The 26,613-nt window shown below is 40.7% G+C and overlaps 1 protein-coding gene across 1 annotated transcript; it reads left to right on the top strand.

Moving 5' to 3' along the window:
* Positions 1 to 1,415: 1,415 nt before the first annotated feature.
* On the top strand, positions 1,416 to 3,444 carry GAPT (GRB2 binding adaptor protein, transmembrane). The gene has a single exon (XM_012926552.3). It carries the CDS (start codon positions 1,641 to 1,643, stop codon positions 2,100 to 2,102), a length of 462 nt encoding a protein of 153 aa, XP_012782006.2. The 5' UTR covers positions 1,416 to 1,640; the 3' UTR covers positions 2,103 to 3,444.
* The last annotated feature ends 23,169 nt before the right edge of the window (positions 3,445 to 26,613 follow it).

Here is a 26,613-nt window from a genome sequence, read left to right as displayed (position 1 = left end):
CCTGCCCTCAATCCCTCCCAATCCCCGCCCCCACACCTTGCAGACTCACCTGAGTGACCACCTCCACCCCGTGCCTGCCCCGTTGGAATAAAACCTTCTAAAACACCTCATGGCGTCTGATGTTTTCGGCTCACGGGAAAGAACCAGGCTGCGGGAATTAGCTGCGCGTAATAACGTAAAACTAGAACATTAGCTGTTTTAAGTAACTAACATTGATACAATAAAATTTACTTGTGAGAAGATATAAGGATAGGTAGAATTTCAAAAATATTTTGTCTTACCTAAAAGCTCCCTTTGCATGTTTTACGTATGACTCTTTGGGAGAAGTACCTTGAGTTTTAAAGCATCAGCTCAAGCCTTTAGGTGATGGAATTTGGAATAATTTTTAAATGTGATCCTTCATTCAATAAACACTGATTGAATGTGTTTTCTGTTCTGGGTGTTACGCCATTTTCTGAGAACATACACGTAAAAAGAACTGATCCCTGCCCACCATTCAACCACTTGCGGGAGTACACCACAGTTCCTTGCTACGTGGGTTGTGTCACAGGTTGGACTCATCAGTGTGGGATTACAGGAAGAGAATGATTTGGGGAAAGACTTGGCCCCTGCTTGCTTTAAGGGGTCAGGCTTCACGCAGGAGGTGGTGTTGTACCCAGATTTTGAGATCCCCAGAGAATATCAGGAGTCTGAAGTCTATGCAAACGCATAAGGGCAATTTATTCAAGCTGGCCTGGGCGCCCAGCCGTCACCCAGCCCAGCAGGCAGGGGCAGGGGCGGCACGTGGAGCAGCAGCAGCAGAAAGGGCAGAAGAAGGGGCAGAAGAAGGGGCAGAAAGGGCAGAAGAAGGGGCAGAAGAAGGGGCAGCAGAAAGGGATGGAGGTTGAACAGCATAGCGTGTTTGTGCATTTCAGGCCAAATCCACACAATTATACAGTCATGATTGGTCAGTTTGTTAACTTTTAAAAACAGCAAGTTGGCAGGCTTCTGTTGGGGGTTTGAAGCAAGCAACTTTCAAAAAGTACAGACTGGTGGGCCATAGGGCAGTGAGGAGTCTTATCTAACACCAGGGGCCTGCTTTGAGGAGTGCTCTGCCTACATGACCTGCCGGGCAGGTGTAGACTGCCAGGCCTGGTGTTCACAGAGCTCCCCAGCCAGGCAGGTAAGGCAGAATCACAAAAGCAGAAAACCCTTAGGTTCTTCAGTGGTAGAGAACGGAATAATGTCAACAGAATGTTCTCATGTCTTTTTAAATTTGTAGCAGGCTTGTTCAGCTTTTGTTGAGTTTTTGATACCCTGTGATTATTTGCACTCATTTGTGCTTCATTTTGTGATTTACTGACAGAAAAGAAAGAGGAATGGAATAAGATCTGCCTGATACAGTGCAATTGCTTCTCAGCTTGTAATGCGAAGGGCATTATTGACAGTGAAAGCTGTCTTCCAGAACTAAGCTAACTTCACCTGTCTCGTTATCGTATCAGGCATTTTGACAGAGAGAGGTGCTTCACAACTGATGAAGAAATGCTGGAAGAAGTCTAGGAAGCCATCAGTGAGCAACGCCAGGCTACAAAAAAGATCTCATCAGTCTGTTCCTGTGAATTCGTTAAGGACACAGAACTGCTGAGCAATACCGTGCAGAGATGCTGCAATGTTGTGGAAATCCTTCGGTGGCCATTTCTATTGGAATTTCTCTATTTTTACTCCTGGTGGTCTGCGGAATTGGTTGTGTCTGGCACTGGAAACCCACAGGGTTTACCTTCCCCAAGTTTCTGCAAAGGAGAAGGAGCAAAAAAAAAGACCGTAAGAAAATGTTTTCCTTGAGTCCCCACATTGTGACTGCATGGCATAAAATCTCAGGTGAAATTCAAGACCACAAGTCTGCTGATAGGAGAACCAACCCACACAATAACTACGAAAATGTGGAAGCAAGTTGTTCCAACCCAAAGAAAGAAACCGGCAATCAACTCTATGAAAATACACGGCAGTGTGATTTTGAGGAGCATGTCTACAAAAATGAGAACTTCCCTGAGTATTATAACTTCCAGAAGCCTGCTGCTTCCAAAGTAACTCAAGAGGAAGACATATACATCCTCCCAGATTAATGTTAGCTTTTCAAAATACTGAGTTGCATTACTGGAAGATAAATAATCCCTGGGACTTTTATTGTACTGATATCATTGTTAATCAAGTTCTGATGAAATGCAGTGGTCTCTCTCTCCATCTGGAATCCATTCTTTTATCACTCTGGATAAATTCCAGATAGTTTGTTTGCCCTTCTTGTCCCGCATTAAGTCTTTATTATTTGGTACCGAGTCTATTTTTCTACACGAGCCCATGCTATCTTTACTTCTCCCTGCTCTAAGTTTTTCTGGCTTACAGTTATTGTCATGGTTGGGCTTTCTAAATTTATACCCTGACACATTTATCCTCTGGAACTTTTTCCAGTGGGCACACAATTCCTTTGTTTAAAATTACTTAATGCCCCATCTTTGCAAAAGACATAATCGTCATCATCCCCAAAACACACGCTCTTCCACAGTTCATTCCAATCCATTTGTCCATTGACTTCTTACCACTCAGCATCAGCTGCTCTACTTTGATCAGAATCCTCCCAAACCTGTCCTACCCTCTCCCCAACAGTCATGCCCATCTATCTTGCTGCTAAAGCCTAACTCAGATCCCAACTTCTCCACAGGCTTCTCTTTACTTTTCATTTTTATTTTTGAAATTTATCATACAATTCTGTACAATCTGGGATTCCCCTTCCCCCATTTCCCATCCCCCCCAATTGATTTTTCCCATAATGTCACACTCTTCATAAGGAGTTACAGTTCCTTCAGTCTGCTCTTTCAGTGTGCCCTGACAATGCTGGTACTGACAATGTCAGACAGTCCGTCATCCCATTGTCTAGGTATATCCAACACTTTGGTTTGGAGTCCATCTTTTGTTTGGAAGCAGAGATGCATGTTGCATTGTGTCTTTGCTTCTGGATATGGTAGTCTCCATTATCTCACCACTACACAGTTCCAACTTGCATTATCTCCAAAGGCTTCTGAATCATTCCAAAACCACATTTAACTTTATTTTTAATACTCAGGAAGTTTTACTACCTGTTTAATTCTCTGAGTATTTGAATATATGAGTATTTGCTATGGCATTTCATAACTTAAAGTCAAATGAAAATATTTCACACTTCAAGGTAAATTGAGAGGAAGTGCATCATTCATATGGTTAGCCCCAGTAGCTGGATCACCATGTGAGGCACTGTATATAATGCATGTCCAGTTGGCAGGAATTGAGTTGTACATTTGCTAAGTAGTTTGAGACAAATGCAATAAATACATTCATTTTTCATCTACCCAAGGACTTTACTGAGTGTTTTCTACCTATTTATTATTGTCAGCACATGGAAAACAAGGAAGAAGTTGTTACACCACTAAAAAGAGGATCATGAGTCATAGTTGGAAATAAAAGGCATTAAACAAATGAAAACTATATTCATTAAAGCTATCATATCCCATTTCTTTTTCTTTTTTAAGATTTATTTATTTTTATTGGAAAGGCAGAGAGGAGGAGAGGAGGAGAGACAGAAAGGAAGATCTTCCATCCGATGATTCACTCCCCAAGTGGCCGTAACAGCCGGTGCTGCGCCAACCCAAAGCCAGGAGCCAGGAGCTTGTTTCCAGGTCTCCCATGCAGGTGCAGGATCCCAAGGCTTTGGGCCGTCCTCGACTGTTTTCTCAGGCCACAAGCATGGAGTTGGATGGGAAGTGGAGCTGCCGGGATTAGAACCCTCACCCATATGGGATCCTGACGAGCTCAAGGCGAGAACCTTAACCACTATGCTATTGCGCTGGGCCCATATCTCATTTCTTAAGACTTATTTTATTTATTTGGAACCCAGAGTTAGAAAGATTTCTTCAAGATGCTGTTTTAGTCCCCAATTAATTACTGCAGCCAAGTCTGGGCTAAGCCAATACAAATATCTTCTTCCAGGTCTCCCATGTGGATGCAGGGGCCCAAGCACTTGGACCATCCTCTGCTGCTTTACCAGGAACATTAGTAAGGAACTGGATCAGAAGTGGAGCAGCTGGGATTCAAACCATCACCCGTATTGGATGCCAGCAGTGACTTAACCCTTTATGCCACAAGGCTGGCTCCAGTGGTATCTCATTTCTAAACACACCTTTTATATATCACTCTGAATGTCTTTGTTTCATGGGAAAAGGCTAAAACCAAGAATGGAAAGAAATAGAAAAATCTAGAATTGTTACTTTTTTTTTAACTGGAAAAACTGGTCAATTGTAAAATGTTTTACTGAGAAGAGGAAAACTTAGACAAAAAACGGGTTTAGATGCTTTATTATTTAAGAGTAAGTTTGGTTTTCTCTACTGGAAAGCCAAACAACATTGGCTTACATACTGATGGTTTCTTATATTTCACATACCAAGTAGAATGCAGCTGGCATTCAGTGGCTCACATATCAGCTCAATGTTGTTATAGAGACCTCTCTTTACCATCTTTAGTATTTTATATATTGTTCTTATAATTCCTTTTTTTTTAAGATTTTATTATTATTGGAAAGCTGGATATACAGAGAGGAGGAGAGACAGAGAGGAAGATCTTCCATCCGATGATTCACTCCCCAAGTGAGCCGCAACGGGCCGGTGCGCGCCGATCCGAAGCCGGGAACCAGGAACCTCTTCCAGGTCTCCCACACGGGTGCAGTGTCCCAATGCATTGGGCCGTCCTCGACTGCTTTCCCAGGCCACAAGCAGGGAGCTGGATGGGAAGTGGAGCTTCCGGGATTAGAACTGGCGCCCATATGGGATCCCGGGGCGTTCAAGGCGAGGACTTTAGTCGGTAGGCCATGCCGCCGGGCCCTGTTCTTATAATTCTTGCCTCATGGTACCACAGGGCAGCTAAACCTGCAGGCATTTTATTTGTATTTCAGCCATAGGGAAAGAATAAGGGAGAAAAATAAAATCAGAAATTATCTATCACCTCCTCATCCAGAACTGTATCATGCAGATATCTCCCAACACAGGTGTGTTTGGAAAAATAAGCTTTGGCTTCCCACACAAGAAAGAAAGTAGGATTTAAATTGATTTACTCACAGCACTTGTCACTGGTGCAAAAATGTTTGAGTCATGTTTATTATGATATCTTGAGATTCAAAGGGGGAAATATCCAAGCTGAAGGCACCCATGTAGATTTTTTCAGAGCAGTCTTAGCTGAGATACAAGCTTGGGAGTTTAAGTATTTAAATGGCATTTATAGGAGTAGGAATGGGTATGATCACATGCAGAAAACAAAACAGGGTATCAAGAAAGCAAGAAAGGAGGAATCCAGAAGTTTCTCCCAAATTCCAGCAGTTTGAGTTGCAGGCAAAGGAGACCAGAAAAGAAGGAGGCAAATTCCCAAGAGTGATGGTCAGATGGACACTTATCCATAACAACTAATATCCCAAAGTGTCAAAAGACAAAATTTCCACTGAGTTGAAAGATCGGATTGACTTGTATCAGCAACACATGAATTTAGAAGTAAACCTTGTAAAGATGTAGACTGGTATTGTGCTGGGCCTGGCGGGACAAGTCTGTTTTTTGTTGTTGTTCGTTTGTTTTGTTTTTAAAGCAACTTGAATAGGAAGAAGGAAATCATGCAACACAGAAAAGAAGAGTGGTTAACAAGGAGTTCCTTAGAAGAGTTAAAAAGGGAGACCTCCTTCTCATGCTGGTGGTTCAGAGAAAATTGATTTGCATCTATCAACAACAGCAGTTTGTATTTATATCGCATTATTAACAAAAAATACCACAAGCCCCACGGCTAAAAGAGGAAGGATGCCATTGGGTGGGGACAAAGGGGTGGTAGCATTTTACACAGTAAATTTGACTTTGTTCTGTGCTCACAGCATTTTAGGCATGCTCTCACTTCCTTTTATGTAGAGCTAGCATTTGTATCACTCTGTGGCCAGCATTCAGTAACAATGAGAGTCTGGTGCCGGGCTTTGCTGTCAGCTTGCAGCTTCAAATATTTTATTGCAATTTGCTTTACACTTTATTTTGCAGTGTGTTATGGAGTCTTGGCGTTGCTTAACCAACTCCCAACTGCTGCTCAGGCTGGATGGGATAAGTACAGTTCAGTAGAGAGATTAGGACATTGGGCTCCATGGACCGGAGATCAAAGGAAGAGATCATGAGGTGGTGAAGCCCTTGGCCACACTATGTGGACCAGATGTTTATGGCTTATTCTTCCCCAGTGGCTTGTGTTGAGGCTCCACTTCTCAGTATGCTAGTATTTGGAGATGAACAGCTTTAGAGGAGATCATGCAGTTCGGCTCTTCCTGATACAATTTGTAGCCTTAATAAGAATAGAATGAAAGTTCCCTAGAACAGCACCACCACCCTCTTGTGAGGATGCCAGAAAGAGATGTCTCACCGAGAACGAATCTATTAACACCTGATCTTAAGTTTCTCAGCCTCAGGAAGTGTGAAAAACAAATGTTTGTTGTTTTTGCACTGTGTCTACAGAATCTTGTTATAATAGCCCAAGCAGACACATTTTTAGCTGCTATAGAATCTTGTTATAATAGCCCAAGCAGACACATTTTTAGCTGCTATTTTAAGCCAAAACAGCTAGCTGGCTTTCAAACTCAAGAGTGTTGAGTCTCTCATCTAGCGTTCATTGCTTGCCTGATATGAACTCCTGGTTGCTCTGCACTCTTGGTCCCTCTTCCCTTAGCACTCCTGAAACTCCCTCCCCTTTGGCACAGCCACCATGACCTTTTCCCATCACTGTTTCTTTGCGTGACCTGGATATTTATATGTGAACTCTCTTGATCCAATATTTTTGGAAGCATATGACCGATAGAGCTTAGCTCCGCTGATAATCTCTGCCTGATGTCATTCAGACATCTACAGTTCAGCAGGAGCCAAACTAAAGGACTGGGGTCACGTTGGGCTATCATTCAACAACGGAAATGGAGTTAGTGGTAATGTATAAGACTTAGAGATGAAAGGGAGGAAACGCTGGCACAGGTTGCTTACGAATAATGTTTAAAGCTAGTGATTCAAAATGTCTCAAGAGTATTTCAGGAACTGGAGCAATAGCTCTGTTGGCTAATCCTTTACCTCTAAGCACCTGCCTCCCATATGCATGATGATTCATATGTCAGCTGTTCCACTTCCCATCCAGATCCCTGATTGTGGCCTTGGAATGCAGTTGAGGATGACCCATATCCTTGGGATCCTGCACCCACATGAAAGAACAGGGAAAGGCGCCTGGATCCTAGCTTTGGAATTGTTTAGCTCCAGCCAGTGGCTGCAAGAGCTTTCCCTCTGTCTCTCCTCTGTACATTTGCCTTTCCAGTGCGCGCCTGGCTCAGTTTGTCCCTGTAATCCCCTTTGAAACCAGGCGGTGTCACACTCAGAAAGCAGGACCCCTCTCATGCTCTTCCTTGCTTTATGAAGGTTGATCTCATATGCAACACAATCTGAAGCAGCAAACACGAGCCCAGAACATGCCAGGCAGAAGACTACAGAATCAACAGGATAACTACAGGCAGATGGTTTAGTGGAACGCTTATTTAATTCAACACTTTTTAAAAAACATTTTTAATATCGCTGTGTTGAACAGGCCCTAAAATCAATGCTTAGTGGAATATATCATGAAACAAGAACCAGGTTAAGGATTTTTAGTATTTCTCCACTTTGAGTAATGTCTATCCACTCACTTATCCCTCTCTAAAAGACAAGAATACTGCAAATGTTTCTTGAACCAAAAGCACTTTCTGATAGATCCATGCAGTGAAAGAGAAGGGAGGTTTAGGATACAAAGATCATAAAACTTAGAGAAGTTTTAACTCCAGCAGAGTAGAGTGATTTCAAGTGCCTGTGGTGCATCAAGCATTGGAAGGGCACTGGGCATTCAGCAGTGAAGCTGGTGAGCACTCTCTTCTCTGCTTGTAGAAATTATGCAAATATAAGTTGTGATAGTCCTAAGACTATAAGAGCAAGGTATACAGATTTCTCCATGTATGTGTTTTTTGTGTAGTTGGAGCAATGTGATGAAGACAGTCAGGAGTGGCATGGTATATAATATGTCCCCTTCCGGTCATTATTTGTTAGAATGGACTCTTTTATTATCTCATATAGCAGAATTTGTCTACTTTTGTTATCTCATATGGCAGAATTTGTCTAGACTACATGCACTTTTAATTCAATTATCTGATAAGAGAAAAATATAGGCAACTAAAGAAAAGCTTTGTGGGTGAGAGGAAGGGACCATGAGTCTATCTGTGATGACAGCATTGTGATGTGCAGTCTCAGCACATATTTGAATGATGAAGTAAATACCCTCTCTGGGTTGGCATGCAGACATGGCTAGGAGCTCTCTGATCTTTTTGTTGCAGCACAAGGTCTAGGAGAATCTTGTGAAGCACCCAGAAGAGGAAAATCCCAACATGATATTTAAGAGAGTCTCCTTTTAAAATCAAAAGTTGCAAAAGAAATAGCAAAGCTTGATATGCTGACATTTTAATTTGTTAGGTCAGCCAATTAATGCATGTAGCAAAAGTCTGTAAATTGGGGGAACAACATAGCAAGTAAAACTGCTGGTTGGTGTTCCACTTGCTCTATTTCCCATCTATCTTCTAGCTAACAGTTTGGGAAACGTAGTGGAAGATGGCCAAGTGTTTGGGCTCCTGGCATCCATGTGGGAGACCCAGATGAAGCTCCTTTTTCCTGCTTTGCGCCTTGCTTGGCCCTTTGCCACAGCAGCATTTGCAGAGAGAACCACTGAATGGATAATCTCTCTCTGTTCCTCTTGGTCTCTCCCTTTCTTTTGGTTCTCCCACTCTCTGTAATTCTGACTTTCAAATAAATAACTAAATAAATCTTTTTTAAAAATAGGAAGTTTGATAAAGGGCCAGAAAAATGCATGAGAGAGAACAAATTTAGAAAAATGAGGAATAAAGGGATGAATCAAGAAAGATTTGGTGGAATTAAAGTGGAAGACTTCAGTGTCGACAATGGCAAGCAGGGAGTTGCAGCTGTGAATCAAGCCCACACAGAGGCGTAGAGGCGGTGATTCCTGCATGCTGTGAAATAAAGTGGCTGCCCAGATTTTATTTATTTATTTTTTGTTTTGGATATTAGAGCCAAATGATACTGAAACAAAGAAAGGTGTCTCTTAGTTCTAATTCAAGGTATAATTTTCTGCATTATGCAAGTGTGCAGAAACAATAAAACAGGACCTTCAATTTACCTTTTACTGAGAGTCATTTCTTAATAAACTAGAAATAGGTGTTCCAGGATACGTAAGATGAAAGGAAAGCAGAGGGGAAGGGAAACAGTTCATTGAAGAATATTTTTCATTTCCTCATAACTAACTTTGTTGCTTATTATACTGAGACCATCTTCCTCCGTGTATGTGTTGAGAATGACTGTGAGATGTAATGTAAGATGTATCTTCTTGATTACGTGTGAGAAAAAATAGAAACCGCAATCAAGGTTTGATGTTTTCAACGTGCGAGATGGAATCTCACTCTTGCCTCCATCTCGAAGAGTGCATTCAGTCCCACCTCATTAACAGCAGTTTCTAGACAGCTTGTCTATCTAACCCACCACTCAAGTACTAACTACAAGTGCTTAGTCACTGTCGGACATTATAATTGGAACTGAGGACTCCATGATGAATAAAAACATATAAAATCATGCCTGCCTTCTAGATGAAATTACAGCAACAAAACCACTCTCTCCCACACACAAATAAATGCACAAATGAATGCGTTGATAAAAAGTACATGTTGTTATAAAAACTCATAGCATAAGTACTTGAACTTGAGTTACTCCAGCAGTCAGGGCAGGCTGTTTATTCTGAATTACTAAGGTACTAATTATATAAGCAGAATTTACCAAGAAAGAAAACATGAATTAGTGACGGCCTTGTTACAAAGGATCCTCATTATTATCGAACACCATCATTTATGTAACTCATTTGTTGAAAGAAAGGGCAAAATGTGAAATTACTTGGAAGGGTTTATAAACTGTTACTAAAAACAATTTTCAAGATTTTTTTTGTTTTTGTTTTTTGCAAAGTCAGAAATACAGAGAGGAGGAGGGACAGAGAGGAAGATCTTCCGTCCAATGATTCACTCCCCAAGTGACTGCAACGTCCGGTGCTGTTCCAATCTGAAGCCAGGAGCCAGGAAGCTCCTCCAGGTCTCCCACAAGGGTGCAGGATCCCAAGGCTTTGGGCCGTCCTAGAAGTGCTTTCCCAGGCCACAAGCAGGGAGCGGGATGGAAAGTGGAGCTCTGACTTTTTGTTCCTTTCTTCCTTACCTAAAACATTTGGTGAGCTGTATTCCTTTAAGCTTTGCGGTGTCTCAGATTCTCATGGTGGATACAAAAGTCCTGTATAAAGAGTAAATGAGCTTAAAAATTGTCTGCCCTCATTTGAGCTGGACCTGAAGTTATTTCCCTCACGCTGACTTTCCTGGGTGTGTACTTGCCTGTGGATAAGTTTGGCATAGCAGGTTGTTACCTGAATGTAGATAATTTAATGTCAGAAGCCCCACAAACCCATTCCTCCTGATTGTTACAGGGTCTGAAATTGACACCACTGTGGAATTGTCTCCTCCTGCTGTACATTTCTAGGAATCCTTGGTCTAGATATGCTTGTCCTTACAGGATGTTTTTTTTTTTTTATTGATATGCTTGTAAACAACTTTCCAATCCTTAATTATTTTAAGAACTAACATTTCAGGGGCAGATGACTGGCATAGCAGCAAAAACACCCTTTGGGATGCCAACATCTCATGTGGAAGTTAGCTTCCTGCTAATGTGTGCCCTGAGAAGCAGCAGGTGCTTGCTCAGAGATGTGGGGTCCCTGTCACTCATGTGAGAGACCTGGGTTAGGTTGCTCACTCCCAGTGTCAGCTCGGTACAGCTCTGGATTTTATGGGCATTTTGGTAGTACACTAGTGGGTGGAAAATTTCTCTCTTTCTTTCCTTCTCGCTCTTGCTCTCTTTGTGTGTCTTTCTCTGCCTTTTAAATCAACATTAAATTTTAAGTGCCTACAAAAGGATTTAATGCTTCGGTTAAGTGATGGGGATTAGCGTTAGAGACGCCAAACATGTAAGTTACTTATGAAGTGTTTTCTTCTAGCTAAGTGATAACGTCACCCGGATTCCACCCATCCAGGGTAGAAGGATCTTAAGCCAGTTCAAATAGCTTTGTGTAAAAAGACTCCATCGAGGGAATGTCAAAAAATGCACTCACATTGCTTTTATATCCCTACCTGGTCTCCTTTGTTCTTTTTAACATTTGACCATGTCTACTTACTGGGCAGCATTCACTTTGGCGTTTCCAGGAATTAGCCCTTGAAATTCCTCAACACAATATTAAACTGAGAATACAGATGTGACAAGGTCAAGGCTGTGCCCTTGAGGGGTTTGCAGTTGACTGAACTTAAACAAGTTCTACCTTTAGCAGAAGTGCAAATTTGTAGCTGTGTGAGCAAAGATGAGGAAGTCCAAGGCTGACTGCCAAGGTAAACTGTGTCTTACAAATAAAGTCCTATTATGCTGGATTTAGAAGACAGTGTAATACTGTATCATCTTGGGAGTCTTTGGAAATATTAGACACAAGATAAATATATTTTGGAATGAGAGGTCATCTAGGGAACGTCATAAATAAGTTCGGAGCAACCAGAGATCAGAGAAAGTTTCAAAGTTTGGAGAACACTAAAAGGGAGAGAAAGACTCCAGAGGGAGAAATGGAAAGAGAATCAAACATCACTTAGTAGCTTGTAGAAAATGTACATGGGAGTAGACATAAGCACTTGAAGTAGCGGGGGTTTAATCAAGGCATCATTACAGAGGTGTTAGAAAACTCAGGCAACAAAACAGAAAATGTATGCTGACTCAAAAGATCAGTAACTGGGGGAACACACACCCTAAGGACAGCTGGGACAATGCAGACAGGATGGAATTGCGTGGAGCCCCAGGATCATCGTGACTGCTGCTGCTGGCATCAAGCCGTGCGAGCAGAAACCCAGCAGGCCACCCTCAGCCACCACGGCATGAGATGCCACCAAAATGCAGAACTTGGGGCTGCTGACTTCATCCCACCTTCCAGTCTAACCAAAAGCAGCTGGCAAGGAGTTTGAGAAACAGCCTGTAGGCCACATCGCCAGGGCTCTCACTCCTAGTTGGATGATAAGAAACATTAGCTAGCAACCATTTATCCTAGCAAAAGGGTCCTATCCTGCTCCTCCCCATTCCTCCTCCAACTCCTCACCCACAGATCTATCCACAAAGAATGAAGGGTTGATCACACACACACACACACACACACACACACATACACACACATTTGTTTTCATTGTCATGATGACCTACACATATATCTTATCTGCTGATGAGAAAAAGGAATTCGGTTTGAATATGTACTGGAATACGTGAGAGTAGGCTTGAACATATAAGAGAAATACAGATTAAGTAGTAAACCTTTGAAAGAGAGAGAGAGAGAGAGCGAGAGAGAGAGAGAGACGGCTATGGGCCCAGCGCAGTAGCCTAGCAGCTGAAGTCCTCGCCTTAAACAAGCCAGAATCCCATACAGGCACTAGTTGTATCTTGGCGGCTCCGCTTCTCATCCAGCTCCCTGCTTGTGGCCTGGGAAAGCAATAGAGGATGGCCCAAATCCTTGGGACCCTGTGCCTGCATAGGAGACCTGGAAGAAGCTCCTGGCTTCAGATTGGCTCAGCTCCAGCTGTTGCGGCCGCTTGGGGAGTGAACCATAGGATGGAAGATCTTTCTGTCTCTCCTCTTTCCTGTATATTTGACTTTGCAATAAAAATAAATAAAGTGTTTTAAAAGAGAAAGAGAGAGAGATGGCTGGCAAAAATTGTCACAGAAAAATAATAATCTCTTCTATTCCTCATCTTATCTTCATCTACATGAATTAAAAAAAAAACCTATTCACTTATAATTGTATGCTCACTCAATTTAGCTCATCATATGTGCATAAATCTCTTCATTAAATGTTTGCATAGAAAATAACTTTGTATTTTTCTAACCGAATGGTCCCTGTTAATGAAATGTGACAAGCTTAAATTTAATAATTGGCTATTCAGGATATTCAAATAGGCTCTATTGTGAATATCTGAGTAGAAAAATAAAATGCCTGTTTCTAAATAAGATTAAATGGCTAAAGATTAGATAACAATAAGAGCTCTAAAATCAGTAGAGGAACAAAAGTAGTTATATAGTCCACGAAGGAAATTGCGGCTTTCAATTCATTCTGTGAACAAATTGCTTTTAAAGAATAGATAATTGCATTTATTGCTCTTTAAATGATAAAAAAGGTAAAAATAAATTGCGACTTTGATTTTTACAGTCTATTTACTTGTCATAGCCTTATTCATTCTTTCATTCATTTTTATTTAAAATATATACATTCAGACCGAAATAGATGGATACAGAAAGGAATTTCTGATTTGCTGGATTATGTCCCAAATGGGCCAGTTCAAGACCAGTAGCCAGAAGCCTAATCTTGATGTTGCATGTGGGTGACAAGGACCTATATTACTTGAGCTATAAATTTTTTAAAAATATTTATTTATTTTTTATTGGAAAGTCAAATTGACAGAGGGAAGGAGAGACAGAGAGAAAGATCTTCCATCCGCTGGTTCACTCTCCAAGTAGCCACAATAGCCGGGGCTGAGCCGATCTGAAGCCAGGAGTCAGGAGTTTCTGGGTCTCCCAAGTGGGTGCCAAGGCCTTGGGCCATCTTCCGCTGCTTTCCCAGGCCACAAGCTGGGAGTCTGATGGAAAGTGGAGCTGCCAGGATATGAACTGGTGCCCATATGGGATCCCAGCGCATGCAAGTTGAGGACTTAACCACTAGGCTACTGTGCCTGCCTGGGTCATTAATATTTTAAAGGCATAGCTTATTTGTGGTATACAACCAGATAATATCCTTTAGGACACTTTTTAAATGTTACTTTGTGCCACTCAATGGAAAGTTTATTTTGAAATTTCAGGTAATTGAAAGGGTTTAGAGCATAAAGTGAAATTTTCTTCCTTGCAATCACTTTGCAATGCTATAAAAGCTTTCCACAACTACAGGGCTTGCAGAGCAGCCACATTTAAGCAGAACTAAGAACCTCTCCACAATTTCATCTCTAATTGTGACTTCACACCCAAAGAATCGTGTCTTTCTGACCTGCTCTTTAGTTCTTTTCTATTTCTGGAGTACTCTGTCCCTAATTAGATGATTCCATTACTTCCATCAAGGCCAGTGGCCAATTAATTGTCTTCAGTATCTTACTTTTACAGTAACTGACTCTTCATATAACATAGCATGAGTCATAAGACATCAGCTGACTAAGAGATGTACTTTTAATAGAATTTTCAAAGCTTAATTGTATGTTTATTTGGCTCAAAATTAAAATATTACAAGAGAATGCAGAATAGAGCTCTTTATAGAATCATCTCAGACTCCCCATATTTACCTCCTGACATCAGCAAAGGCAGGAAATTCAAAGAATGTAGCTTTCACATTAGTAGAGCATAACATTAGTAGGAGATTAAGTTTACAGGTCGTTTCTCTTACAAAAATACGAAGGATTCATATTATTATGTGCTTCTGTGACATGTTATGCAAATTAATGGACTGTGATATTTCATTTTCTCTGTCATAAGTATAATCCTATCAAAGAAATCTCAGTAACACCAACATGTTACATTGTGATGGAGCAGAAGCATTGTTGCTTTGGGAAATAGGATTGATAGTATGTTTTGAAAGGATGATAGAGAGACTACAGACAGAACCCTTATCAGTTGCTTCACTTATCCAATACACTCGATCGCCAGGCAGTCAGGCTCCAGGGATTCAATGTAGGTCTCTCACGTGGATGGCATTAACACAATTACTCACATCATTGCGGCTGTCTTTGGATCAGGAGCCAGAGGCAGGACTTTCACCCAGGCACTTCACTATGGGGTGCAGGCGAGCCCATCAATGTGTTCATTGCCACGCGATGCATTCCCCCACCTCTCACCCCTGATCAACTCTTCAGTATCTGAAGAGAGCACCCCAAAGAAAGGAATACTAATGGCCATTTGTATCTGGTTGGCTGGTCAGTTTATGAAGTTTACGCATGTAAGAATTTTCACCAATGTTTAAGCATAAATCATACTTAAGTACTTTCGCTTTCTTTCAAATTAGGTGGAAAATATAAATGCACTAGGACTAATTATTCCTTGTACTTCAATCCCCTAAGAAGATAAAATTCACACATGCACTCGCACACATACACACACCAAGTGAACACTATCAATCTGTTTGGAGTGGCATTAGTCATTCCTTGAATTTCCTAGCAAACCTTGTTCACATTAATTCCATTACACAGCTATTATACCAGCTATTACAGTTTCGCTGGCTACAACCTAATCAATGAAATCCCTGTAAGGAGGTTCTTTTCCTGTCTATACTGCCCTGTGTTGTGGTTTTTAAAGAACTGGGTGCTAGGATTACAAGAGGGGTTGTTGCTGGATGGAATTATTTCTTCCAATGATTCACCTTCATTAGTGAATAGGTAAAATATGTGTGTGAATGTATGTATGTGTGTGTGTGTGCATACATCCATTTTTGAGTTCATGCTTGTTTTTCCAATGTAAACATATCCTATTCCACCACTGACAAACAATTTCTTTTCCATACATGAAAAGGAAATTTTGGTGACCCTTATAATTGGTGGAGAAAATGCGTAAACTAAAAATAATGCTCAACATTTTACACTGTGTCTTCTAAGTGATTAAGTCTGACCTGAGTCCCTGAAGCAATTCAATTTTTGAAGCTGATGACTTCATTGACAAAAGAATCTCATCGCCTGGGAGTGCATAGGTGCCCCGGTACAGCTGAACCAGGATTTTAGCTCAAAAGAGCCGTGCACTTGTTTTAAAACTGACTGTCACTATTCTGAAAGTCTTAATTATTTTTGAACAAGTGGCTCTACACATTATGCTCCAATTTTTCCCATGGAACCTGAGTTGTTAGGTTAGAATGCAAGGTCTTTTTTTTTCCCTTCATCCTTTTATTCTTTCTTTTTTTTTTCAGATTTATTTTATTTTTATTGCAAAGTTAGATATACAGAGAGGAGGAGAGACAGAAAGGAAGATCTTCCGTCCGATGATTCACTCTCCAACCGACCGCAATGGCCCGGTACTGCGTCCATCCGAAGCCAGGAGCCAGGAACTTCTTCCAGATCTCCCACGTGGGTGCAGAGTCCCAAGGCTTTGAGCTGTTCTCAACTGCAGGGAGCTGGATGGGAAGTGGAGCATCTGGGATTAGAACCAGCGTCCTTATGGGATCCTGGTGCGTTGAAGGCGAGGACTTTAGCTGCTAGGTTATGGCGCCACTCCCCCCCCCCCTTTTTTTTTAAGATTTATTTTTTTTTTATTGGAAAGGCAGACATACAGGGAGGAGAAGAGACAGAGAGGAAAATCTTCCATCCAATGATTCACTCCCCAATCGGCCACAACGGCTGGAGCTGAGCCAATTCTTAGCAGGGTCCCAAAGCTTTGGGTCCTCCTCGACTGCTTTCCCAGGTCACAAGCAGGGCGCTGGATGGGAAGCAGGGCTGCCGGGATTAGAACCGGCGCCCATATGGGATCCTGGCGCATTCAAGGCAAGGACTTTAGCCATTATGTCACCATGTTGGGCCACTCTTTATTCTTAAGAAAGGGGCAAATCTTAGCATGGTTATCCTTCCAAATAATAATATACTGCAGTAAATCACAGAATTATCATGTGTGAATCACATCCTGTGCAAAATATGCCACCAGAAACTGAGGAACAGCACAATGAAGAAATATTTGGCAGGTCAAATGACTTGACATCACCGGGATACCTTAAACCATTGACTGTCTCAGGCCACATCCTAAACTTTAGGGCTGGAACAGAAAAATCTGCATATTTAAAAAGCTCTATTGTTGCATGAAGCAAAAGATCCCACAAGGCTACTAAAATTTTAGAAATAATAAATTTGTGTTATTAAATTTAGGTGCCTATTATGTATAAATCTAATCAAGTTTCTGCCTGTTTGAAATCCACTCGTAGCCTACCCAGTGGGAGGGAACTAACAGCTACTATGCTCCTGACCATCCCAGTCATGCTTAGCTAACACTTCTAGGAAACTCTTGCCACAATCAGTCTTTTCTCGTTTCTCATTTTAGACCCACCCGCTGCCCTCAGCCCCGCCCCAGCTCGGTTTGTTTCTGTGTGCTGTGTGGTAACCGTGAGGGCTCTTCTCCTTGTGTCTCATTCCCCTTTGTCTTTCCTGATTCTGATGTGGAGGACAGCTATTGCTTCCTTCTGCTCAGCCTGGGCATTTCTGTGGGAGGAGGAACCAGAAGCAACTGTATTGTCTTCATGACAACATCTGGGTGGGGCGGTTTTTGGGGTCTCTGCAGACATTGGCCATGAGTCCTCACCACAAAAGGGGGGGCGTCTTTTCCCTCTTGCACTTTTATTTAGGACTTGAGAACTTTTAAAAGAACCAGAAAAAAAAATGTAGACTACAAAATTGAAATTAGCACTTACCAAATGTTATAGTTACTTAAATATTATCTTTAACAATTGCAAAAAGTTTGTTGCATTTGAAAATATCTTGAAGGTTAACTTTTCTTCACTTTACAAGAATTCCTGATATACAGGATGGTTGCTGAGAAGTTATAGCCAAATGCCAATTAAAGGCATTATCCACAATTTCAAAGAGAAAATTATTACAATTTCATTTAAAAAATTTTAAAATATATTCAGAATGGCAGAAAGACAGAAAAACTGATAGATCTCCAACCTTTGAATTTTTTAATGCAGAAAATGTATTTATGACACATGTAGCTGCTGACCGAAAAACTCTTAATGGCCCCAACTGTAATAATTTGAGCAAAAACATTAAGTAGTATTATATTATAACCTAAAGTATAAAATAAATAAGTCTATGCCAACATCAATAATTGGTGTAAAAACTTCAACATCTCTAATGTGACATGTGGCTGATTTTCATATATTTAGGATAATATATGAGCACCATCAAAATTACGATTGCTAGAAGTCCACTAAGATCTGAGAACAAGCCCATTAGGTCATACAGCTTCAGCGCCTTAACACATGTTTGGAAATTCCTATTACTGGTGTTCTAGTCATCAATTAGCATACCTAATTATGCTGTAACAATTTCAAAGTTTTACTGAAACATATTCCTATTCAGGACTCAGATATTAAATATATGTAAATGGATGGATAGATCAATAGATGGAAGGGAGAAATGAGGAAGGAAGGAGGGAAGGAAGGAGGGAAGGAAGGAAGGAAGGAGTGAAGAGAAAGAGGGAGGAGAGGAGAGGGAAGAAGAGGAGAGGTGAGGAAAGGAAAGCAATTGGAAAATTGATACAGGGAGAAGAGGAGGGTTAGGAGGGAAGAAAGCAGAACTTCTCTTTTAACCATCTCAGCAGCCCTAGGCAGCTCTTCAAAAACTCTGATGCCCTGTGAAACTCAGTATGTAATTTTTTGATACAGAGAGAAATGCTACACCTTTGAAGGCAAGTTACCGAGTTGGAGAAAATAATTGCAAAACATCTATCTGATATGGGGCAGTATCTAGAATTTATCATGAGCCCTTAGGATTATCAGTCAGAAGATAAACATCTCAACAGTAAAATAGCAAAAGATGGGCAAAATGTTCGCCAGAGGAGATACAAAAATAATACATAGGCAAATGAAAAGTTTGTTAATATTATTAGTCACTTTAAGAAATGCAAGTTAAAATGAGTATCACTAGGCGCCAGTCAGCATAGATAACAACTAAAATGACAGCCAGGACAGTCATTTAGCCTAGTGGTTAAGTTGCTGCTTAAAATGCCCCGGTGCCCTTCAGAGTGCTCAGGTTGGATACCCAGCTCCAGCTTCCTGCTCATGCACACCCTGGGAGGCAGCAGTCAAGGCTCTAATGTTTGCATTCCTGTCATTCATAACAAAGACTTGGATTCCATGCCCAGCTCTCAGCATCAGCCTTGACCCAGTGTAAATTAACAGGCAATTGGAAAGTTGAACCAGTGTATGGGAGTTCTCCCTGTCACTTTTTCCAACACACTCTCTCTCAAACAAATGAAGCAAAATAAAATAAACAAAAAAAGATGATCTTATTAAAGAGGGTAAGGACTGATACTAAGTGCTGGTGAGAGTGCTGAACAATCGGAGCCTTCCTACACTGCAGAGATGCCAGTGGTATAGAAGACAGCTTGGGACAGAAGACGTTAGAAGACAGCTTGGGACAGAAGACGTTAGAAGACAAACTGACAGTTCTCAGGAGGCAAAACATGTTTCACGAATACATGTCTACCCAAAGACTTGTATGTGAACCCTGACAGCAGCTTGGAGACATCCCAAGTCAAGCATAGGAGACATCCCAAATAGCCAAATTGCTGATTGGCTGGAAAATTTGCGATGTGTCCATCTCGGGATGCTATTCAGCAACAAGATGGAACAAATTGTTGGCTCATCCAACAGGGATGGACCTCAAAAGTATTATGTGACATGTGAAAAAAAATAACCTCGTTATTCTTGACCACATATATGATGTCCTGAAAAGCGAAAATAAACAAACAAACAAACAAACAGAAACAGAAATCATACCAGTGACTGAAAGGGCCCAGGACAGGGGCAAGGAATTTACTGCCAAGAAAAATAAAAACTTTAAAAAGTGACAAAACCGTTCAACATCTTTATTTTGTTGAGGGTTGGTAACTATGTTAAGCTGCACATTAATAATGAAAGGTGACAAATACCAAGTATAAATTGCACCTCAATGTATCTGACCCCATCCATGTGAAAGAATGCCTAAGAAATCTTCATTTCTCAAAAGGACATTTTAAATAGAGTTTTCTAAATTAGCATAGTTATGTAAATGAAGAGTCCTACTTTATTCTTGTTATCAATTTGTGTCTAGCTTCCCCCTTTGTACATTTACTTCAAGACATTGAATCATAAATTTAAATTTAAATTTAAATTTAAACTATGTATTTATTAGTAGAAAAAATCCAGTTTATTTTTGAGGGGAGATCAGGTTCTAATTTTGTATTTTTGAAAAAAAAAAAAACAAGCAAAACTCTCTCTGAATGCTTATTTAATTCCTTAAAGGAATATCCACTTAAAAGTAAATGGCAAAATTAGACTCAAAAATCTGAATTGACTATAGAACGTTGCCTAAAAATCAAATACTTCTGGGTCCGGCGCAGTGGCCCAGCAGCGTAAGTCCTTGCCTTGAACATGCCAGGATCCCATATGGACACCGGTTCTGATTCTGGGGGGTTCTGCTTCCCATCCAGCTCCAATTGTGGCCTGGGAAAGAAATAGAGGACAGCCCAAAGCCTTGGGTTCCTACACCCATGTGGGAGACCCAGATGAAGCTCCTGGCTTCTGGCTTTGGCTCGGCTCAGCTCTGGGTGTTGTGGTCAATTGGGGAGTGGATCATCTGACGGAAGATCTTTCTCTCTGTATATCTAACTTTGTAATAAATAATAAAATAAATCTTTCAAAAAATAAAATACTTCTTTGGAAAAAGTCACACAAAGTCATTCTTACATGCAACTTAGGCTTTTTTTTAAGATTTTATTTCTTTTTATTGCTTTTTTAAAGATTGCTACATTTATATTGATAAATGACTATATGAGCTATGTGTTAAAGGATAATGGGTTTCTGCCTACCCTTGACGCCGAGAGAGAAACAATAGTGCAAAGCCTTTAAAAGATATTTCTCTAACAAAATTTATATTTAAACACTCTGTGAAGAGAGTCCCTATTAGCATTTTCTTACAGTGGAATTGCTAAATCATTTGCTACACACTCATGTTTTCTGCCTTCTATATCCTCTGCTAGAAGAAGAAATACTTTCATGGTTCCTTTGGGATGCATACTTTTGCATCTTTGAAGTGAGATATTGAAATCATTTAGTTATGAAGGTTGCTCAATAGTCCTCCAGAAATCTTAATTGAACCACTAGATGTCTGTAAGCTTGCAAGCCAGCATTGCTGCCCTCCTTCTCCCCACTGAGTGTGGTGTATTTCTCCCACCTAGCTCTATGCTGCTTAATGTTTCCAACCCCTTATCAGTAACTTTAAAGTGATTGAAAAAAGAGAGCATGCACTCTTTCACAGCTGCATCCGAACTCACAGGCAAAAATTATGAAAGGAAGCAAGCAATTTTCTAGATAACATTCCTCTTCTTTGCTCAACGCTGCTATCTTTTCCCTGCCTCACCCCTTGTGTTGGTATCGTATCTCATTGCTTTTTCTAATTCTTTGGTGCAGTGGCCAACTCCTGCTTGTAAGTTAATGTGTTTGTTTTCCATCAACAGAAAGAAAAAAACAATCTGCACTCAACAGGAATTCAGCCATTAATTACAGAATGTGAACGTTTCTAAGGGATGAGAAAAGGCAAAAAAAATTTTTTTATACCTTCTACTCCAGTTAAACTGTATAGATGAGCTGATTGACCAATGCATTAGGCTTGACTTAAGCCTTGCTAGATTCACCAGAGAAGCCGTTATGGTCATTAGCATCATAAGAAGGTGACTAGAGCACAGTATCAAAAGGTTTAATGTAAAAGCTCATCATTTAATTTAGATAATGCTAAAAATATTGCTTGGAAGAAGTTGATGACACTGTGCTGTTATCATGATTTGTTTCTTGTAGGTTTCTTTTACTTTTCAGAGTAAACTCAAACTAGCAATATTTTTATACGGCCACTGGGTTCCTTCTAAACTTGCAAATTTCCATAAGAGGAAATTACCACCTCAAAAGTTTTGTGGAAAATGTAATTGAAAAATAAATGTATTTTGGTGCAAAAAGATTTGAAACTCATGGCTTAAAGGAGTCTTCAAGAAGTCTGCAGAAATTGATACTGTGAGAAAAAAAAGCTGTACACTCATTTAAAATCATTTGTCACCCAAAGAGGTTTAATTTTAAATTCCATTTCCATAAACTTTCTGAAGTATCTCATACCTTCTATCTGTCTTTTCTTCTAATCCATGCTGTTTTTACTTTTTTACTTGTGTTTTAAGATCCTGGTATAATAAATTAAATGTGGGGCAGTTGGGAGGTACAGAAAGTTAAGCTGATGACTGTGACTCCAGCGTCCTATATGAACACCAGTTTAAATCCCGCCTGCTCCTTTTCTGATTCAGCTCACTGCTAAAACTTGGGAACCCACTGGGCACTGGCCCTTAGCACCTAAAAGGAAGGGCCAGATGTAGAGTCCAGGTTCCAGGCTTCACCCTGGCTCAACCCTGGCCATTGCTGAAGTTTGTGGAGTGAACCATTGGGTGACAAAATTTGCTTTCTATCCCTCTCTCTCCATTGTTCTGACTTTAAATAATAAATAATTTCAAAAATAAATTAAACTGTTTTTTTCACAAAAATAGAAAATGAGTTGGATATTTAAATGCGCTTGTCTGCATTTCCACCAACAATGCAACAGGGAACCTTTCCCCCCATATCCTCATGAGCAGTTGGTGTTAGTTGATTTTTGTAGGTAGGCCATTCTCACTGGAGTTACATACAACCTCAGTGTGGTTTTTAGTTGCCTTTCTGTAATAGCTAGGAAGCCTGAGTACTTTTTCGTAAGTGTGTTAGCCATGTGAATTTGTTCTTTTGAAAAATGCCTGTTCATTCCCTTTGCCTATTTATTAACCGTGTTGTTTGTTTTGCTGTTGCTGAGTTTCTGAAGCTCTTTGTAAATCACTTATCTGTGTGTACTGTGCAAAGATTTTCTCCCATTCTTAAGGTTGCCTCTTCACTTTGTTGATCATTTCCTTTGCTGTACAGAAGCTTCTTTCCGACTCCATAGCTGAGAAAAATCCAGTAAGAACAGTCCCATGTAAAACTTCAGAGAAGGACCTTAATACCTTAGAAAACACCAACCAAAGATGTGGAAGACCTGTGTGATGATAATTATAAAAGACTAAAAGAGGAATTATAAGACATTAACAGGTGGAGAAATTAACCATGTTCCTTTATTGGTAAAATCAATATCATCAGAATATTTACATTATTGAAAGTAATATACAGATTCAAGGCGATCCCAATCAAAATCACAATGACATTCTTTTCAGAAATAGAAGAAGCAACAGAAAAATTCATCTGGAAGCACAACAGACCACGAATAGCCAAACCTATTTTGAAGAATAAAAATGAAGCTGGAGGAATCACGATTCCGGATTTTAAGTATGTGACAACGCAGTGGTGTTCAACACCATCTGATGCTGGTAGGAAAGCAGAGAAGACCAGTGGAACAGAAGAGAAACCCCATGAGGGAGCTGACACACCTACAAGCAACTAAGCTTTGATAAGAGAACTGAAAGTAATCCAGGAAACAGGTCTGATCTCTTCAACAAATGCTATTGGGACAATTGACTAACCTCTTGCATAAGTAAGAAACAAGACCCCTCACCTTTCACCTTACAAAAATCAGCTCTAAATGGATCAAGGACCTAAATCTGCACCCAGAAACCATCAAACTATTAGAGAAAAGCACAGGAAGCACTCTGCAAAAAAGAAGTCTAGAAAAGTCACTTTAGGCACTGTGGTCAAAGCCCTACTTCATCTAACTATGTGATTTTCTGCCTTTTTTTTTTTTTTACCTGATTAAGCCTCAGTTTTCTCTTCTGTGGATATACGCGGTACCATCACTCTCACAAGCTCATAATTGTTGGATATGATAGTTTTCAACAATGCCAAGACAATTTCAAATCACTAAATCTCAAGAATCTTCCTGAGCGCAGGAGTCCCTCTGATTTGCTCAGTGCCTAGTTGTCTCCAAATCTCCAGACTTCTTCTCGTCTTTACAACGTGTGGATTTTCCATCAAGGATTCTTATGGCCACAAAAAGGCAATAGCAGAAATGACAGATGAATGGTGTGAATGGCAGGGAGTTCTGAGGCCTAAAAGTGAATTAATCAAGGTTGACACTGTTTAAATATTTTTAATTGTGGTTGTTGAATGATGTGGTATATATGTGTGTATATGTGTCCACACACACCAGAATATCTCAAATAAAGAACACAATAACATGTATGTGTATGTATGTATGTACACAGAAACATAGGTTTTATGTGTCTGTATGATTGGTTGCATGTGTACCCATCAGTAGAGACAGTACAGAATTAGGACAAATTAGATCATCTCTTACTGGACAACCAGTCTTTAGCTAATTCTACAGTTAGTACAACCTTGATGCCTGATGTGCCAGTAATGCTGCTTCATCTGGTTTACCTTTGGTGAGAGATTGCTGGTGTGTTTTGAGGGGGCCAAGTAAATACCAATGTCTTTCATTGTCCAAGTTTTGGATTGATTTTAAGTCAGGAGAATAAGGAAGATGGAAAGCAAGGTCGATCATTTATAGCTTGATATTGATCAGTTGAGAGAAGTGATTTCAGGTTTATTAGGCAAGTGGGTTTACGGATATTGAGCTCATAAATTAGAAGATTTATATATCCAGTCACAAGCACAACCAACTTCGTATTTACCACCCTTCCTTATAGGAGCTCACTCCATAAATAATAATCTTATAGTAAAGTAAAATGTGTTAGTCCCAGTGAACACAAGGGTCTCCAAAGAGTAAAGATAAAGAAAGGGCTTAAAATTTCATGCCCAGTTTCTCTTTTCCCACACATCAGTATCTCTGGAGGAGAGTAAGGAGGGTTGGTTGGAAGGAGCTGAAGAGTGTCCACAACATGAAGACAAACATGAGAGGGATATGAGCACCTGGATTTGTGAGCAATAGCAAATGTCACTAAGAAAGTCCATAAAAAGTAACTACTGCTACAGCTCCACACGGTAGTTAGGCATTGGGTTTATTAAAGCTATTTTTGAAAAACTTGTCTCTTGATTTCATGAAAGATACCTTGAGTACCGAGGTTTTGTTTAATATCACAATTGCACTCTGTGGCTTACAGAAACTATTAGATTTGAAAAATGAAGATGCCACCGCAATATATTTTTCTTGGACCTGATTAGAAACCAGATTCAATATTTGGTTCAAAAAGAATGACTTGATGCTTTAGATGAAAATTGTTTCTATTATATTGATTGTGGCTTTTTTCAAAGAGTGCTTGTAGTTCCAAAAGATATTCCTAGCATGGGAGGTTTTTCTTTATTTATTTTTGACATTCTTTACATAGTTAATTAGGGTAAAAAGGTTCAAGAGCTGTAATAATGTGGGTAAGACTATTATTTCCACATTGTTTTTGTCATGTATCTGGGAAAAAGGTGGAGATAAAGGGAGAAGTCCCACCCAGTCTCCCACCCATCCCAGGTCCCTGATGTGGAGCATGCTCCGAGGGTCTTACTCAAGTGGTTTTGCTAGTTTCACATTATAAATTGGTGCCAATCTCGCCATTCCAAGCACAATGAGGTCGCTGAAGAATCCACGATTGACATTGTCCATCTTAGAATCTCCGTTTGCCCAGTTTTTCACTGCCAACATATAGCTGAGGTGGTTGATTGACTTGTTCTGTCTTCTGTCTTTTCATGGTTAGGGTTCTGAGTCTGGCAGTTTGATTGGCGAGATCCCCAAAGAAACTTTGTGTGGGTATTCCCAGACCAGATTCTTGTGTGTACTAACAAGTACAGGGCCCGGCACAGTCCATCACCCCAATCATCTGGTGGTTGCAATTGCTGGGTTGGTTCTGTTTCCAGCCCTGTCTTCCACTGGAACCACTGGGTGTTGTAGTCCAGCCTGGTTCTGCCCAGCACACACTCGGCCCTCACATAAACCAGTGGGAGCTGCAGCCTAGTCGCAGCAAACCACAATAACCCCCATCAGGCCTGCCTTCTATCCAGGTTTGCCAATCTGTACAGCAGACTAATCCAGTCTGACCCACATCCCATTCAGGTCTCATTCATGTTAATGGGCACTGAAGCCTAGTTCAACCCAACCAGCCTGACTATCCAGCCCACACACATGCTGTTGGGTGCCTTTCTGTCTAGCCACTCCAGCCCCTGTCCTGGTTTTCGTGCTCTCTAACGGGAGTGGTAACTCAAGAGGGAGGAGCCCACTACTTCCCTTTAGGCCACTCCCACTCCCAGATTGTGCACTCTGCAGGTGGTTCTGCAGTGTAACTTGACAGAATTAGCCCCTAGTGCCAGCTTCTGCCAGCTTATGCTGCGGCTAAGCCCAACCAGAGGACCCACTCTAATTTTTGTTTGCACCACTAGGAATAATCAGCCCAGCCTGGCTTTTCCCTGATCTAGTCCACATGAGGCGCACAGGTGTTGTAGCCCTGCTTAGTCTGGTCTGCCCCATCCCAGCTCACGATCTTCAGTGGGAGTAGCCGACCAGCAGGGCCCCCTATACACACAGTCCCGCTTCCAGCTCTGCCCCCTCCCTGGTTCTTTTCAAAATGATTTATCATATTGGTATTTGCCTTCAAAATGACTTCAATTATTCTTCAGCCACAGTTAAAAACTGATGAATACACTTAATTTTTTTTTTTCACCCAGATGCCTGGCCATTGCATACCTATATTGTTCCGTGATGTCTGCATGAGTTTAGAA

This window comes from Ochotona princeps, chromosome 23 (assembly GCF_030435755.1).
Source record: "Ochotona princeps isolate mOchPri1 chromosome 23, mOchPri1.hap1, whole genome shotgun sequence".
NCBI classification, from domain to species: Eukaryota; Metazoa; Chordata; class Mammalia; order Lagomorpha; family Ochotonidae; genus Ochotona; species Ochotona princeps.
Note: the sequence above shows the minus strand (reverse complement) of the source record. Positions and strands in the feature narration are given on the sequence as shown.

Coding starts and splice junctions, on each gene's coding strand:
- GAPT (XM_012926552.3), top strand. CDS start 1,641: ATGCTGCAATGTTGTGGAAATCCTTCGGTGGCCATTTCTATTGGAATT.